The 14,846-nt window shown below is 49.7% G+C and overlaps 1 protein-coding gene across 2 annotated transcripts; it reads right to left on the minus strand.

The window, feature by feature from the left end:
• Positions 1-1,198: 1,198 nt before the first annotated feature.
• Positions 1,199-13,443, minus strand: DFFA (DNA fragmentation factor subunit alpha). Of its 2 annotated transcripts, XM_025382325.1 has the most exons (6): positions 13,189-13,443; positions 10,043-10,204; positions 7,161-7,303; positions 3,705-3,894; positions 3,332-3,483; positions 1,199-1,980 (listed from the first exon to the last, which is right to left on the minus strand). In XM_025382325.1, the coding sequence occupies exons 1-6, from the start codon at positions 13,322-13,324 to the stop codon at positions 1,768-1,770; spliced, it is 996 nt and encodes a 331-aa protein (XP_025238110.1). In that variant the 5' UTR covers positions 13,325-13,443; the 3' UTR covers positions 1,199-1,767. The 2 variants fall into 2 exon arrangements, with proteins under 2 accessions (XP_025238110.1, XP_025238115.1); XM_025382330.1 differs by lacking the exon at positions 10,043-10,204 and having other exon boundaries at positions 13,189-13,389.
• Between the last annotated feature and the right edge of the window lie 1,403 nt (positions 13,444-14,846).

Consider the following 14,846-nt stretch of genomic DNA (forward strand, 5'->3'; position numbering starts at 1 on the left):
TTACGCCTGTAATCTCAACACTTTGGGAGGCTGAGGCGGGTGGATCACCTGAGGTCAGGAGTTTGAGACCAGCCTGGCCAAAGTAACAAAACCCTGTCCTTACTAAAAATACAAAAATTAGCCGGGCATGGTGGCGCCCGCCTGTAATCCCAGCTACTTGGGAGGCTGAAACGAGAATCGCTTGAACCTGGGAGGTGGAGGTTGCAGTGAGCTGAGAGTGTACCACTGCACTCCAGACTAGGTGACAGAGTGAGACTCTGTCTCAAAAAAACAAAACAAAACTTTTTTTTTTTTTTTTGAGATACGGAGCCTCGCTCTGTTGCCCAGGCTGGAGTGCAGTGACACGCTCTCAGCTCGCTGCAGCCTCTGCCTCCCAAGTAGCTGGGGTTTCACCATATTGGCCAGGTTGGTCTCGAACTCCTGACCTCAGATGATTCGCCCACATCAGCCTCCAAAGTGCTGGGATTAAAGGTGTGAGCCACCGTGGTGCCTGGCCTTTTTTTTTTTTTTGAGATGGAGTGTCACTCTGTCGCCAGGCTGGAGTGCAGTGGCGTAATCTCGGCTCACTGCAAGCTCCGCCTCCTGGTTCAAGGGACTCTCCTGCCTCAGCCTCCTGAGTAGCTGGGACTACAGGCTCCTGCCACCAAGCCCGGCTAATGTCTTGTACTTTTAGTAGAGACGGGTTTCACTGTGTTAGCCAGAATGGTCTCGATCTCCTGACCTCGTGATCCACCCACCTCGGCCTCCCAAAGTGCTGGGCTTACAAGCGTGAGCCACCGTGCCAGGCCCGGACTTTCTTTTTTTTTTTTTTGAGACGGAGTCCGGCTCTGTCGCCAGGCTGGAGTGCAGTGGCCGGATCTCAGCTCACTGTAAGCTCCGCCTCCCGGGTTCACGCCATTCTCCTGCCTCAGCCTCCCGAGTAGCTGGGACTACAGGCGCCCGCCACCTCACCCGGCTAGTATTTTGTATTTTTTTTTTTAGTAGAGACGGGGTTTCACCGTGTTAGTCAGGGTGGTCTCGATCTCTTGACCACGTGATCCGCCCGTCTCGGCCTCCCAAAGTGCTGGGATTACAGGCTTGAGCCACCGCGCCCGGCCCTTTTTTTTTTTTTTTTTAACTGTTCCATATGGGGCAGGGCTAAATGTTAGGTGTGCACCCATAGTCACTGCCAATTACTTTTTTTTTTTTTTTTTTTTGGTGAGATGGAGCCTCACTCTATCACCCAGGCTGGAGTGCAGTGGTGCAATCTCAGCTCACTGCAAGTTCCGCCTCCCGGGTTCACACCATCCTCCTGCCTCAGCCTCTCGAGTACCTAGGACTACAGGCGCCCGCCACCATGCCAGGCTAATTTTTTTGTATGTTTAGTAGAGATGGGGTTTCACCGCGTTAGCCAGGATGGTCCCTATCTCCTGACCTTGTGAACTTGCCAGCCTCGGCCTCCCAAAGTGTTGGGATTACAGGTGTGAGCCACCGCGCCTGGCCAATCACTGCCAATTACTTTTGAACAGAGAACATAATATGTAATTAGAGGAGGTGGGATATTGTTGATACAGCTACATCACTGAAAATTGGCAGAAGTCCTGAAGCTGGTGGGGCTAAAAAAAAAAAAAAAATTGGTGGAAGGGCATATGTTGAGACCTGGAATAGCTTTTCTGGAAGGTGCTCTAAGGTGGGGCTAGAGTAGTACATAGGTAGTCAAATGATGAGGCTGAGGGAGTCTACCAATAACAATGCCACAGAGCTTCCTTGGCACACTTCCCGCTGCTGCTATGTGGGCTCCTGTTTGGCTCGCTTAGGATTCTGCCGTTCTCCAGGTGGTGAGGCCTTCCTTGCCGAGATGCTCCGGAGGGAATGCAAGCTCTGCATCTGCTGCAGGCGCAGGGCGAGCTCCCGCTCACAGGCCTCTTGAACAGTCTCCGTCTTCCTTATGTCCCAGTTCAAAGCAACAGCCAGTGCTTTGGGGTCTTCCCTGGTAACCAACTGTAGCAAGAATAAGAACCCCTGAGAACTGGGCCTTCTGTGCGCCTCTCCTGCTGCTCTCCTGACTCTCTTTTGGGGAGTGCGATGAGGCAGTACCTGTTTATGTTACCTCTTCACACTGAAATGCCGGGTTTCCTTTACCATCAATTGCCATGAGCTTTTTTTTTTTTTGACAGAGTCTCGCTCTGTTGCCCAGGCTGGAGTAGAGTGGTGCGATTTCCGCTCACTGCAAGCTCCGCCTTCCGGGTTCATGCCATTCTCCTGCCTCAGCCTCCCAAGTAGCTGGGACTACAGGCACTGGCCACCATGCCCGGCTAATTTTTTTGTATTTTTTTTAGTAGAGATGGGGTCTCACTATGTTCGCCAGGATGGTCTCGATCTCCTGACCTCATGATCCACCCATCTCGGCCTCCCAAAGTGTTGGGATTACAGGCGTGAGCCACGGCGCCTGGCCGTCATGGGCTTTTTTAAGATGAGTTTTCACTCTTGTCGCCCAGGCTGGAGTGCAGTGGTGCGATCTTGGCTCACTGCAATCTCTGCCTCTTGGGTTCAAGTGATTCTCTTGCCCCAGCTCCCGCCACCACGCCAGGCTAATATTTGTATTTTTAGTAAAGATGGGGTTTCACCATGTTGGTCAGGCTGGTCTCGAACTCCTGACCTCAGGTGATCCACCTGCCTCGGCCTCCTAAAGTGCTGGCATTAACAGGTGTGAGCCACTGTGCCTGGCCAAGCATGGGCCTTTTCTTACAACACCAACAGGAAGCAGTCCTTGCAAAGTTTACTTGGAGCAACTCTAAGGTCCTCCACCTTCAGGAAATTTAACCGAGTTCAAGTCAACAGTTTCCTTCCCTTCTATCTACAATAGGGAGGTACTTGTGACAGGGACAAGGACAAAGAATCAGAAGTAGCACCCACCCTGGCGGGTCCCCTTCCTCAAGCTTTTAGTTCCCTGTTCTTAGCCAGCAGGCGACGATCCCTCAAGTTTGCCTTTTCCTGTGACATTGACAGACCTCAGGATGGACTATAGATCTTCTTTAACCACGGAAAGAACCAGAAGCCATCTCAGAAGGTTGGGCCCCGCTATTCCTCCCTGTCAGGAACAGTCATTTCATTACCAACCTGGGACCAGAGTCTGTCAGATGATCTGAAAAGTGTATGCATTTTTCTTTAAAGCTATTTTGATTTAGACTAATGAGATTTTTGCAAATGCTGGGGCATAGAATAGGCAAATTGGCAGCTAGGATTCACAGTCCGCAGAGGTGAACAAAAGGGTCCACACGTCTCTGCATGGTAATACTACATCCCAGGGCATGTCCTTCTCTGTAGCTCAGTGACCCTGGTTTCCGCCCACCTCCAAATCCTGACTAGATAAGCTCAGCTCTGGAGCCGGCTTCTCCCTCAGTGCAGTAAGGATGTGGCTCGCCAGCGTGACGTCCGAGGAGGTCTCTCTGCTGATACCCGTGTCTACTGCATCTGCCTCCTCACCCAAGGCAGCTTTGGACTCTGCAAAGGAGACACGAGACAGAGATCAGATGTGGTGTGACCATACAGCCACATGACCAACTCGCCACAATAATTGGCTGGGCAAGAGAGAAACGTGCCCTTCCCGCATCCCAGCAGCTGTGGCTTCAGTGGCTCTGGCTGCATCACAAATAGTGTCCTCCCAAGGGATGCCTCCATCAGCCCTGAATTCTCAGAGTAACTCTGCCTGCAGAGAGTCCTACCTTCCTGCTTTGACAAGAGGCTGCCCTCTTTCTCCAAAGCCTCGAGGTACAGCTGCAGGAGCTGCTTGGACTGACGCACTTCCTCTCTTTGGTCAAGCACTTGTTGGAGTGTGTGCTGCAGCTGCTGGACAGTGGCACAACTCTGGAGTAGTTCCTGAGCCAGGTCTGCGCAGGGAGCGTCAACAAGCATCTAAAAAACAAACAGACGCTGAGAAATCTACAAGGACTTTCTTGTTTTTGAGATGAGTCTGCTCTGTTGCCCAGGCTGGAGGGAGATGGCGCGATCTTGGCTCACTGCAACCTCCGCCTCCCAGGTTCAAGCAATTTTCCTGCCTCAGCCTTCCTAGTAGCTGGGATTACAGGTGTGTGCCACCAAGCCCAGCTAATTTTTGTATTTTTAGTGAAGTCGGGGTTTTGCCATGTTGGCCAGGCTGGTCTCAAACTCCTGACCTCAGGTGATCTACCCACCTTGGCCTCCCAAAGTGCTAGGATTACAGGTGAGAGCCACCGTGCCCGGCCTACAAGGACTTTCTAAACATGGTGTTCTACCTCTCAAATACATCCATTTCAGAACTCACTGAATCCATTTCCCAAAGTTACTTACTATGATGGTTGGCTGAGAGTCAAGAGAAAAGCATGTGATTTTTCCAGTTTTCTTCTAGTGTTAAAATTGGGAAGAAGGGTCGGGTGTAGTGGCTTACACCTATAATCCCAGCACTCTGGGAGGCTGAGGCAGGAGGATTGCTTGAGCCCAGGAGTTTAAGACCAGCCTGGGCAACATGTTGAAACCCTGCCTTTACCAAAAATATAAAAATTAGCCGGGCATGGTAGAGTACGCCTGTGGTCCCAGCTACTTGGGAGGCTGAGGTGGGAGGATTGCTTGAGCCCAGCAGGCAGAGGTTGCAGTGAGCCGAGATCACACTACTGCACTCCGGCCTGGATAACAGAGCTAGACCCTGTCTCAAACCAAACCAAACCAAACCAAACCAAACCAAACCAAAACACCACCAAGAAATCATTTCCTCAAAGAGGACTTCCTCCATGTTCCAATCTAGAGTAGCCCCCATCACTCTCCGCATACCACCGTCTGATATGCTTTCCTGTTGTTTTCTGCCTCCCTTCATCAGAATACAAGCACCATTAGAGCAGAGACTGTGTCTGGCTTGTTCGCCGCTGCACGCCCAGTGCATGGAACCATGACAGGCACAGGGTGGGGCTGAATCAACATTTTTGGGGCCAAGCGCAGAGGCTCATGTCAATAATCCCAGCACTTTGGGAGGCTACGGTGGGAGGATTGCCTGAGCCCAGGAGTTCCAGACCAGCCTAGGCAACATGTGAAGACCTCATCTCTATAAAAAATTAATTAATTTTTTTGAGATGGAGTCTTGCTGTGTCACCAGGCTGGAGTGCAATGATGTGATCTCAGCTCACTGCAACCTCCGCCTCTGGGTTCAAACTATTCTCTTGCCTCAGCCTCCCGCGTCGCTGGGACTACAGGCACACGCCATCACGCCCAGCTAAGTTTTGTATTTTTTTGTTTTTTGAGACGGAGTCTTGCTCTGCCTCCCAGGCTAAAATGCAGTGGCGTGATCTCTGCTCACTGCTACCTCCGCCTCCCAGGTCAAGTGATTCTCCTGCCTCAGCCTCCCGAGTAGCTGGGATTACAGGTGCTCGCCACCACGCCTGGCTAATTTTTATATTTTTAGTAGAGACTGGGTTTCACCATCTTGGCCAGGTTGCTCTTGAACTCCTGACCTTATGATCCACCCACCTCGGCCTCCCGAAGTGCTGGGATTACAGGTGTGAGCCACTGCGTCTGGCTCTATTTTTAGTAAAGACAGGGTTTCACCATGTTTGCAGGATGGTCTTGATCTTTTGGCACCATGTTTGCCAGGATGATCTTGATCTTTTGGGGTTGTGATCTGCCCACCTCGGCCTCCTAAAGTTCTGGGATTATAGGTGTGAGCCACCGTGCCGGGCCTTATTATTATTTTTTTTTTTTTGAGAGTCTTGCTCTGTTGCCCAGATTGGTGTGGTATAGTCATGGCTCACTGAAGCCTTGACCACCTGGGCTCAAGTGATCCTCCCACCTCAGTTTCCTGAGTAGCTGGAACTATAGGCACATGCCACCACACCCAGCTAATTTTTTTAGACATAGGGTTTTACCACATCCAACTCCTGAACTCAGGCAATCTGCTCACCTTGGCCTCCCAAAGTGCTAGGATTACAGGTATGAGCCACTGCACCTGGCCTACAAAAATTAAAAGAAAAAACAGCCCAGTTTGGTGGTTGAAGCCTACAGTCTCAGCTACCCGAGAGGCTGAGGTGGGAGGATGGCTTGAGGCCAGGAGGTCGAGGATGCAGTGAGCTATGATCATGCCACTGCACTGGGTGACAGAGCAAGACCCTGTCTCAAAGAGAAATTTTCTTTGAATGAAAACATACTTTTTTTATCCCAATCTTTTTTTTTTTTTGAGACGGAGTCTCACTCTGTCACCCGGGCTGGAGTGCAGTGGCGCAATCTCAGCTCACTGCAAGCTCTGCCTCCCGGGTTCACGCCATTCTCCTGTCTCAGCCTCCCGAGTAGCTGGGACTATAGGCGCCTGCCACCACGCCCGGCTAATTTTTTGTATTTTTAGTAGAGATGGGGTTTCACCGTGTTAGCCAGCATGGTCTTGATCTCCTGACCTCGTGATCCGCCCACCTTGGCCTCCCAAAGTGCTGAGATTACAGGTGTGAGTCACCATGCCTGGCCTATCCCAGCCTTACTAGAGAGAAAACACAAGGAGAGAAGCTAAGCTGCTGGCTCAAAGTCGTGGTGATAGCGCTGGTATGTGAAGCCAGCTACTACAATGCTACATTCTCTAGCAGGGCATCCCTGACCCCAGCGTCCACCTAATTAGGTTTAGGGTGGATCCCAGGCATTTGCATTAAAAAAAAAATTTGGCCAGGCATGGTGGCTCACGCCTGTAATCCCAGCAGTTTAGGAGGCTGAGGCAGGTGGATTACTTGAGATAAGGAGTTGAAGACCAGCCTGGCCAACATGATGAAACCCCATCTCTACTAAAAATACCAAAATTAGCTGGGCATGTTGGTGTGCACCTGTGATTCCAGCTAGCCGGGATGATGAGGCAGGAGAATCACTTGAACCCGGGAGGTGGAGGTTGCAGTGAGCTGAGATCGCACCACTGCACTCCAGCCCAGGCGACAGAGTAAGACCGTGTCTCAAAAATAAAAAAGAAAAAAAATCCGCAGGTAATTCTGCTTCATGATGAGGGTTGAAAAATCACTCTAGGTGAGAAGGAAAAGATGAAAAATCTTAGTTGTAATTTAAGAATTATTTAAAAATTAAGATTAAAACAAAGAAATTGTTATGGCAAGTATGGAAGCTAAGAAGGTGCTGGGCAGGGGGCAGAGGCCAGATGAGCATTGCGGCAGATTGTGGAGGAGGCTTACCTGGAGGTCTTCCTCTGATAGGAGGATGATGCTGGACAGATCTTCTTTCAGCTGCCTGGCCACATTCTTCCACTTCAACCCTGCTCCCCTGTCTGTTTCATCTACATCAAAGGACTCTTGGGAAATCCAAGCTGTACCTCCATCTGACACATGGGAGAAAATGCCAGTCACAGAACAACCTGAAGTGCTGTTTTCACCTCCACTCCAAGCACACACAGACCTCTTGAGGATCTAGATTAATTTCAATGGGAAAGAAGCATCTTATCTCAAGGATTCACAGGAGGGCCAATCTCCATCTAGGACCTTGATTTTCCCTCTTCTTTCATCTTTTTTTTTTTTTTTTTGAGACAGTCTCACTCTGTTGCCCAGGCTGGAGTGCAGTGGCACGATCTTGGCTCACTGCAACCTCCACCTCCCAGGTTCAAGCGATTCTCCTGCCTCAGCCTTCCAAGTAGCTGGGATTACAGGTGCCCACCATCATGCCCAGCTAATTCTGGTATTTTTAGTAGAGACGGAGTTTCTCCATGTTGGCCATGCTGGTCTCAAACTCCTGATTTCAAGTGATTCTCCTGCTTCGGTCTCCCAAAGTGCTGGGATTACAGGTGTGAGCCACCGTGCCTGACCCTCTTTCATCTTTATTTCTGTGTGCAATGGCTCTGTATTCTTCCATAGAAAGAAGCCATTTAAACCCAATGTATGGTCACACATACACAGAATCCCATCACACTTCTCCTTTTGGTTTCTGTGCGTCCAGGTGTGTCCTGTTTTTGTAAACAAAAACAGTCATTTTTCCCAGCATTTCTCTGGTGCTTGGTCCCTTTTTTTTTGGGGACAGTTTCACTGTTGTTGCCCAGGCTGGAGTGCAATGGCGTGATCTCGGCTCACCACAACCTCTGCCTACTGGGTTCAAGCGATTCTCCTGCTTCAGCCTCCCGAGTAGCTGAGATTACAGGCATGTGCCACCACGCCCGGCTAATTTTGTATTTTTAGTAGAGATGGGGTTTCTCCATGTTGGTCAGGCTGGTCTTGAACTCCTGACCTAAGGTGATCCGCCCGCCTCGGCCTCCCAAAGTGCTGGGATTATAGGCGTGAGCCACCGTACCTGCCCTTTTTTTTTTTGAGATGGAGTCTTACTCTGTCGCCCAGACTGGAGTGCAGTGGTGTGATCTTGGCTCACTGCAGGCTCCACCTCCCGGGTTCACACCATTCTCCTGCCTCAGCCTCCCGAGTAGCTGGGACTACAGGCGCCCACCACCATGCCCGGCAAATTTTTTGTATGTTTTAGTAGAGATGGGGTTTCACTGTGTTAGCCAGGATGGTCTTGATCTCCTGACCTCGTGATCCGCCCGTCTCGGCCTCCCAAAGTGCTAGGATTACAGGCCTGAGCCACCGCACCCAGCCTGGTCCCTTCTTTAACTGGGGGAGCTGTAGCCATCAATTGCTGCCCCTTAGGCCTGAGTACAAAGGTGGCTGGTAGGGCCACTGCTGTAGGATACTTTCCTCAATTCTGTGGCACACTTCAAGACACTTTTTTTTAAGTCCCTCCCTAAAAGTAATCCCCTCTCAAGACACTTCTTGGCCGGGCGCGGTGGCTCAAGCCTGTAATCCCAGCACTTTGGGAGGCCGAGACGGGCGGATCACGAGGTCAGGAGATCGAGACCATCCTGGCTAACACGGTGAAACCCCGTCTCTACTAAAAAATACAAAAAACTAGCCGGGCGAAGTGGCGGGCGCCTGTGGTCCCAGCTACTCGGGAGGCTGAGGCAGGAGAATGGCGTGAACCCGGGAGGCGGAGCTTGCAGTGAGCTGAGATCCGGCCACCGCACTCCAGCCTGGGCGACAGAGCGAGACTCCGTCTCAAAAAAAAAAAAAAAAAAAGACACTTCTTGATCCTTGGTCACCAATGTTAGTCCCCTTTATATCTCCTGTGATGATGATGATGACAGTGACAGGTAACATTTATTGAGTCCTTAACTATGCGCCAGGTAAGATCTAAACGCTTCATATCAGTGGTTCTCAAGTGGGAGCGATTTTGCCCCCCAGGAGACATCTGACAATATCTGGAGTTATTTATTCTTGGTTATCATAGTTGTGGGGGAAGTTCCTAATATCTAGGATGCTGCTGAACATCCTACAATATGAAAAGCATCCTCTCCACAACTCCAGCCCCAAATGTCAACAGTGTCATTGAGAAAGCCTGGTTTGATATGGACTATATTTTCTTTACAACAATCTTAGGGGACAGGCTCTATAATTATGATGTCAACAAGGCACTGAGAGGTTATGTAATGTGCACAAGGTCACCTGGCTAGTAAATGGTAGAGCCAGGATCCAGACCCAAACAGCCGGACTGCAGCCTGCAGCACTGAGCTCCCTGCCAGGCTGCATTTTAGTTGCTGTCTGTCCATGACTTAGTTGAGAACTGGGCCCATGTCTCATTCATCTATTTTTTTTTTTTTTTTGAGACACAGTCTCGCTCTGTCACCCAGGATGGAGTGCAGCGGCACCACCTCAGCTCACTGCAACCTCCACCTCCCAGGTTCAAGCAATTCTCCCGCCTCAGCCTCCCAAGTAGCTGGGATTACAGGTGCCTGCCACCATGCTCAGCTAGTTTTTGTATTTTCAGTAGAGATGGGCTTTCGCCATGTTGGCCAGGCTGGTCTCAAACTTCTGATCTCAGGTGACCTGCCCACCATGCCTGGCCTCATTCATCTTTATCCCCAGGACTCAGCACCATGGCTGGCACATAGAAAATGCTCAGTAAATGTTTGTTGAACAAATGCTTAAAAAGCCAGACAAATGGCAACTGTCTGTGCAGTGAAAGTAATCATGACGGATGCTGTACTGCATAGGCCGTTTTCGATATGGCCAGAGGTTCTCACCTGAATTGTTGTAGGCCCATTTCTCATTATTGGCCAACGCCACAAACTTAGTATTGGAAGGTAGACACAGAAAGTAATCGTCATCATCCACTATGGTGCCATCCTCTGCCAGGACCAGGGTGACTGGTGTCAGGGACTTATCAATGGCCAGAATGTCACAGGCTGAAAAGAAGAAAATATTTGGCAAATGACAAATAACCATAAGGAAAGTGTATCTGTCCCTGCACCTCAAGTAGGTATGGCTCCAGAGCTGAGCAGAACTCCTGGTAGGTAACAACTAGAATAACAATCATCACTTCTAGCACTAATAGAACACTCATCACATGCCTGATTCTGTTCTAAGTGTTCTTTTCTTTTTTTTTTTTTTGGTAGCAGGGTCTCACTCTGTTAACCAGGTTGGAGTGCAGTGGTATGATCTCGGCTCACTGCAACCTCTGCCTCCCAGGTTCAAGTGATACTCCTGTCTCAGCCTCCCGAGTAGCTGGGATTATAGGTGTGCACCACTGTGTCTGGCTAATTTTTGTATTTTTAGTAGAGATGTGGTTTCACCATGTTGACCAGGCTGGTCTCAAACTCCTGACCTTGTGATCCGCCTGCCTTGGCCTCCCAAAGTGCTGGGATTAGAGGCGTGAGCCATGCGCCCAGCCCTAAGTGCTTTTCTTTTTTCTTTTTTTTTTTTTGAGACGTAGTCTCACTCTGTCGCCCAGGCTGGAGTGCAGTGGTACAATCTTGGCTCACTGCAACCTCCGCCTCCCGGGTTCAAGCAATTCTCTGCCTTAGTCTCCCAAGTAGCTGGGATTACAGGCGCTGGCCACTGTGCCTGGCTAATTTTTGTATTTTTAGTAGAGATGGGGTTTCACCATCTTGGCCAGCCTGGTCTGGAACTCCTGACCTAATGATCTACCTGCCTCGGCCTCCCAGAGTGCTGGGACTACAGGCGTGAGCCACCATGTCTGGCCTAAGTGCTTTTCATATACAGTATTTAATCTCATAATAATCCTGTAAAGTAGGTACTATTATTAGTTCTGTTTTATAGATGATGAACCCAAGGCTCAGAGAGGTTAAGTAACTGGTCCAGGATCACGCCGGAAGTGGCAAAGCTGGGACTTAAACCCACAAAGTCTGGCTCCTGAAAGTATGTTTACTCCAGCTACTCTGCACTCACGTGTGGTACGCATTTGAGTTTTTACTGGAATGAACAACCAAAGTCTGGTCTGATTCCCTGCGAACAAGCAGTCTCTCATTCATTTATTCAGTTGTCCTCTTTTTTTCTTTTTTATTATTGAGATGGAGTCTCACTCTGTTGCCCAGGCTGGAGTGCAGTGGTGTATCTTGGCTCACTGCAAGCTCCGCCTCCTGGGTTCACATCTTTCTCCTGCCTCAGCCTCCTGAGTAGCTGGGATTTCAGGTGCCCATCACCACGACCGGCAAATTTTTTTGTGTTTTTAGTAGAGACGTGGTTTCTTCACGTTAGCCAGGATGGTCTCAATCTCCTGACCTCGTGATCCGCCCGCCTCAGCCTCCTGAAGTGCTGGGATTACAGGCGTGAGCCATCACGCCCGGCCCTCAGTTGTCCTCTTAAATTCTACGTGACGAATATCAAAAAATACACCAAAAACACCAGGCGCGGTGGCTCACGCCTGTAATCCCAGCACTTTGGGAGGCCGAGGTGGGCAGATCACGAGGTCAGGAAATCAAGACCATCCTGGCTAACACAGTGAAACCCCGTCTCTGCTAAGAAAGTACAAAAAATTAGCCGGGTGTGGTGGTAGGCGCCTGTAGTCCCAGTTACTCCAGAGGCTGAGCAGGAGAATGGCGTGAACCCGGGAGGCGGAGCTTGCAGTGAGCTGAGATCCCGCCACTGCCCTCCAGCCTGGGCGACACAGCGAGACTCCGTCTCAAAAAAAAAAAAAAGAAAATGCTTTTTGTTCTTCACAATATCTTCCTTAGCAGCTTCTTTTTTAACCTATGGGAAAGTATAAAAGAAGTGGAAGCTTCTATCAGTAGCTTTTCATATTATCATTGGCCGAGAGGTTTTCTCCAGGACAGGTCTGTGCTATCCCATTTAGTGATAGCAATGCTTCAAATACTAACGAGACTGGAGTGGGCAGAAATAGCCAAGAGACTACAAATATCCTTCAGCAGTGTTGTCTACCACCCAATAGAACAGCAAGGCATGTATGGGCTGGGCTGCAGAGAACACGAGCCTCTGTGCCACGCACATCCAGCCAAGGCACTGAAGGGGAATTAGAAGTAATCTAATGTCAGGAAAAACATACATAAATGCTTATATGCAAAATCCATGTCACCAAAGCATTTATAATGCATTCGCTGTTCATGGGCCTCTGAAAATTTCCTTATGATCTCTGTTGGTGACTGAGAGTAAGCAACTGTCCCCTCTGACACACACTGTGACTACATGCCTGGGGCCGGCTCACACATTTAACCTGTCAAACTTCTTTAGGTAAGCAATTTGTTGCTACCGGCTAATAAGACTTGCAAGTCACTTAAATATATCAGCTTATTTGAGAGAAGCAACAATCCTTTGAAGCAGGGCTGTAAATACTATACCCAGTTTGCTGATGAGAAAACTGAGGGTTGAGAGACGGTTAACTGCAAGGCCAAGCAGCTGGTAAAAGTATGGGGCCGGGCTCGGAACTTCCGTCGGCTCTGTCACTTACAACTCACGTTCCTTGTCTGGACCTCCAGAAATGGTCAGTAGCAACTCCCTCTTTCCCGCATAGGTTCCTGCCAGAGTGGAAGGTGGAAACCCCTCCCCACCCCGCTGTGGGCTCAGCTGGGGGTTCTTGTACCACCCGAGTGTGCCGGAGTGGCAGGAACCCAATGGGCTCCTCTTGGTCCAACATCTAAGTGATTTCAGGCAAGAGACCTAAGCCGAGTCTGGCTTAATGTGCACTTTGCTTCCTGGCTCTCTTCCCACCACTGTGGAGTCTCACACGAGATTAATTACGCTCAAGCGCCTGAAATCTGTAAATCGCTAAGCCCACTTGGACCATTTCTGTTCCAAGCCTCCACCCGAGCTACAGGAATCCCCACGTCGCCTCTCCTGACCCCGCCTCGCCCCAGCTGGACGTCCTCTCCCGGCCCCGGCTCCCCTACCCCCTCGCCCGGGGTCCCGAGCCAACCCTTGCTCCTCAGGTCTTCGAGGCAGGAGGCGGCCACGCCGTGCTGTTCGCGGCTGTGGTTGCGGCGCAGCAGACACGGCTTTAGAGTCCGGATCTCGCCAGATTCTGGTACCCCGGCGTCCCCGGACACTTCCATCCTCTCCAAAGTGGGACCTGCCCGGCTTCCAGAAGCCGCGGGAGGCCGGAGCAGCGGCCCTCCTACTCGACCCCCTTCCGCAGCCTGCCGGGAGATGTAGTTCGTTCCGCAGCAAATCACATGTGAGACCAGGGCACGCCGGGAGATGTAGTTCTAGTTGCCGCTAATCACATGTGGCGTCGAGGCATGCCGGAAACTGTAGTCTCTGGGTTTAAAGCCGCTTTCGTTCTATCGCGCGATTCAGCCTAGGAGTTGTTTTTACCTCGTATTTAGGAGCTGCATTCGCGCGTTCAAAAATAAGGCCAATAGAGACTTATTTTGCATGACGATGCACATGCCTGTATACGGTATTGAATTTTTAGAGCATTTCTATTCGCATATGACATGCCATGATGCTAATAACAGACACCCGCATGTTTCCACCCATTCTATTTCCTGCTTCAACTGTGCAAATTAGTTTGGGGTCTCAGAATAAAATGCTTAAATAAACATAGTAAGCATTAAAGTCTCAAATGCATCGGAGAGGAAAGGGGAAATGCGAACCTCGGCACTGCTGGAGATTGTTCAGATGCCTCTTGACAACATATTCATCTTTGTTTTAATATTGCTACTACGGAAAAGTTTGTTTTTTTCTTCCTGAAAAATTAACATCTAAGATAAAAGAATAGTAATAAAAATGATCAAAAAGTTCCTCTCTTAAAAGAGGGCATTTTATGTGAACTAGAAGTAATTATCTGCTCATATTTATTCATTCGGGGGACAGTTTCCTTCCTTGTTTTTTTTTTTTCTTTTTTTGAGACAGCGTTTTGCTCTGTCTCCCAGGCTGGAGTGCAGTGGCGCGATGATGGCTCACTGCAGTTTTGATCTCCTGGGCTCAAGCCATCCTCCCACCTCATATTTTGTTTATGAAAACGTGGGTGAGGGCCCCGGGGGCGGCGGCTCACCCCTGTAATCTCAGCACTTTGGGAGGCCGAGGCGGACAGATGGTCTGAAGTCAGCAGTTTGAGACCAGCTTGGCCAACATGGTGAAACCCCGTCTCTACTAAAAATACAAAAATTAGCCGGCCGTGATGGCGCACGTCTGTAGTCCCAGCTACTTGGAAGGCTGAGGCAGGTGAATCGCTTGAACCCGGGAGGCGGAGGTTGCAGTGAGCCGAGATCGCACCACTGCACTCCAGCCTGGGCGTCAGGAGCAAGACTTCGTCTCAAACAAAAACAAAAACAAACAAACAAACAAAAAAAACGTGGGAGAGGAAATTAGATATTTATCTCAAGAAAAGTTTAGGCATTTAAAACAGCGTTTAGTGGGAGGAATTATTAATTAAGTCATGCCTTTTAAGCAGTCTATATTGATCAAAACACAACTATAATAGGAGCTGGCGGTTAACTCTAATGTATGTATCCTTTTTCATATAATTTAATTTTTAATTTTCTTATCTTATTTTTAGACAAAGTCTCGCTCTGTCGCCAAGGCTGGAGTGCAGTAGCATAATCATAGCTCACTGCAGCCTCAACCTCCTGG

Source organism: Theropithecus gelada, chromosome 1, assembly GCF_003255815.1.
Source record: "Theropithecus gelada isolate Dixy chromosome 1, Tgel_1.0, whole genome shotgun sequence".
NCBI classification, from domain to species: Eukaryota; Metazoa; Chordata; class Mammalia; order Primates; family Cercopithecidae; genus Theropithecus; species Theropithecus gelada.

Coding starts and splice junctions, on each gene's coding strand:
- DFFA (XM_025382325.1), bottom strand. CDS start 13,324: ATGGAAGTGTCCGGGGACGCCGGGGTACCAGAATCTGGCGAGATCCGG. Junction 7,304..10,042: donor ATGGGCCTACAACAATTCAG/GTGAGAACCTCT, acceptor CCCATGTGTCAG/ATGGAGGTACAGCTTGGATT. Junction 3,895..7,160: donor TATCAGAGGAAGACCTCCAG/GTAAGCCTCCTC, acceptor TTTGTTTTTTAG/ATGCTTGTTGACGCTCCCTG.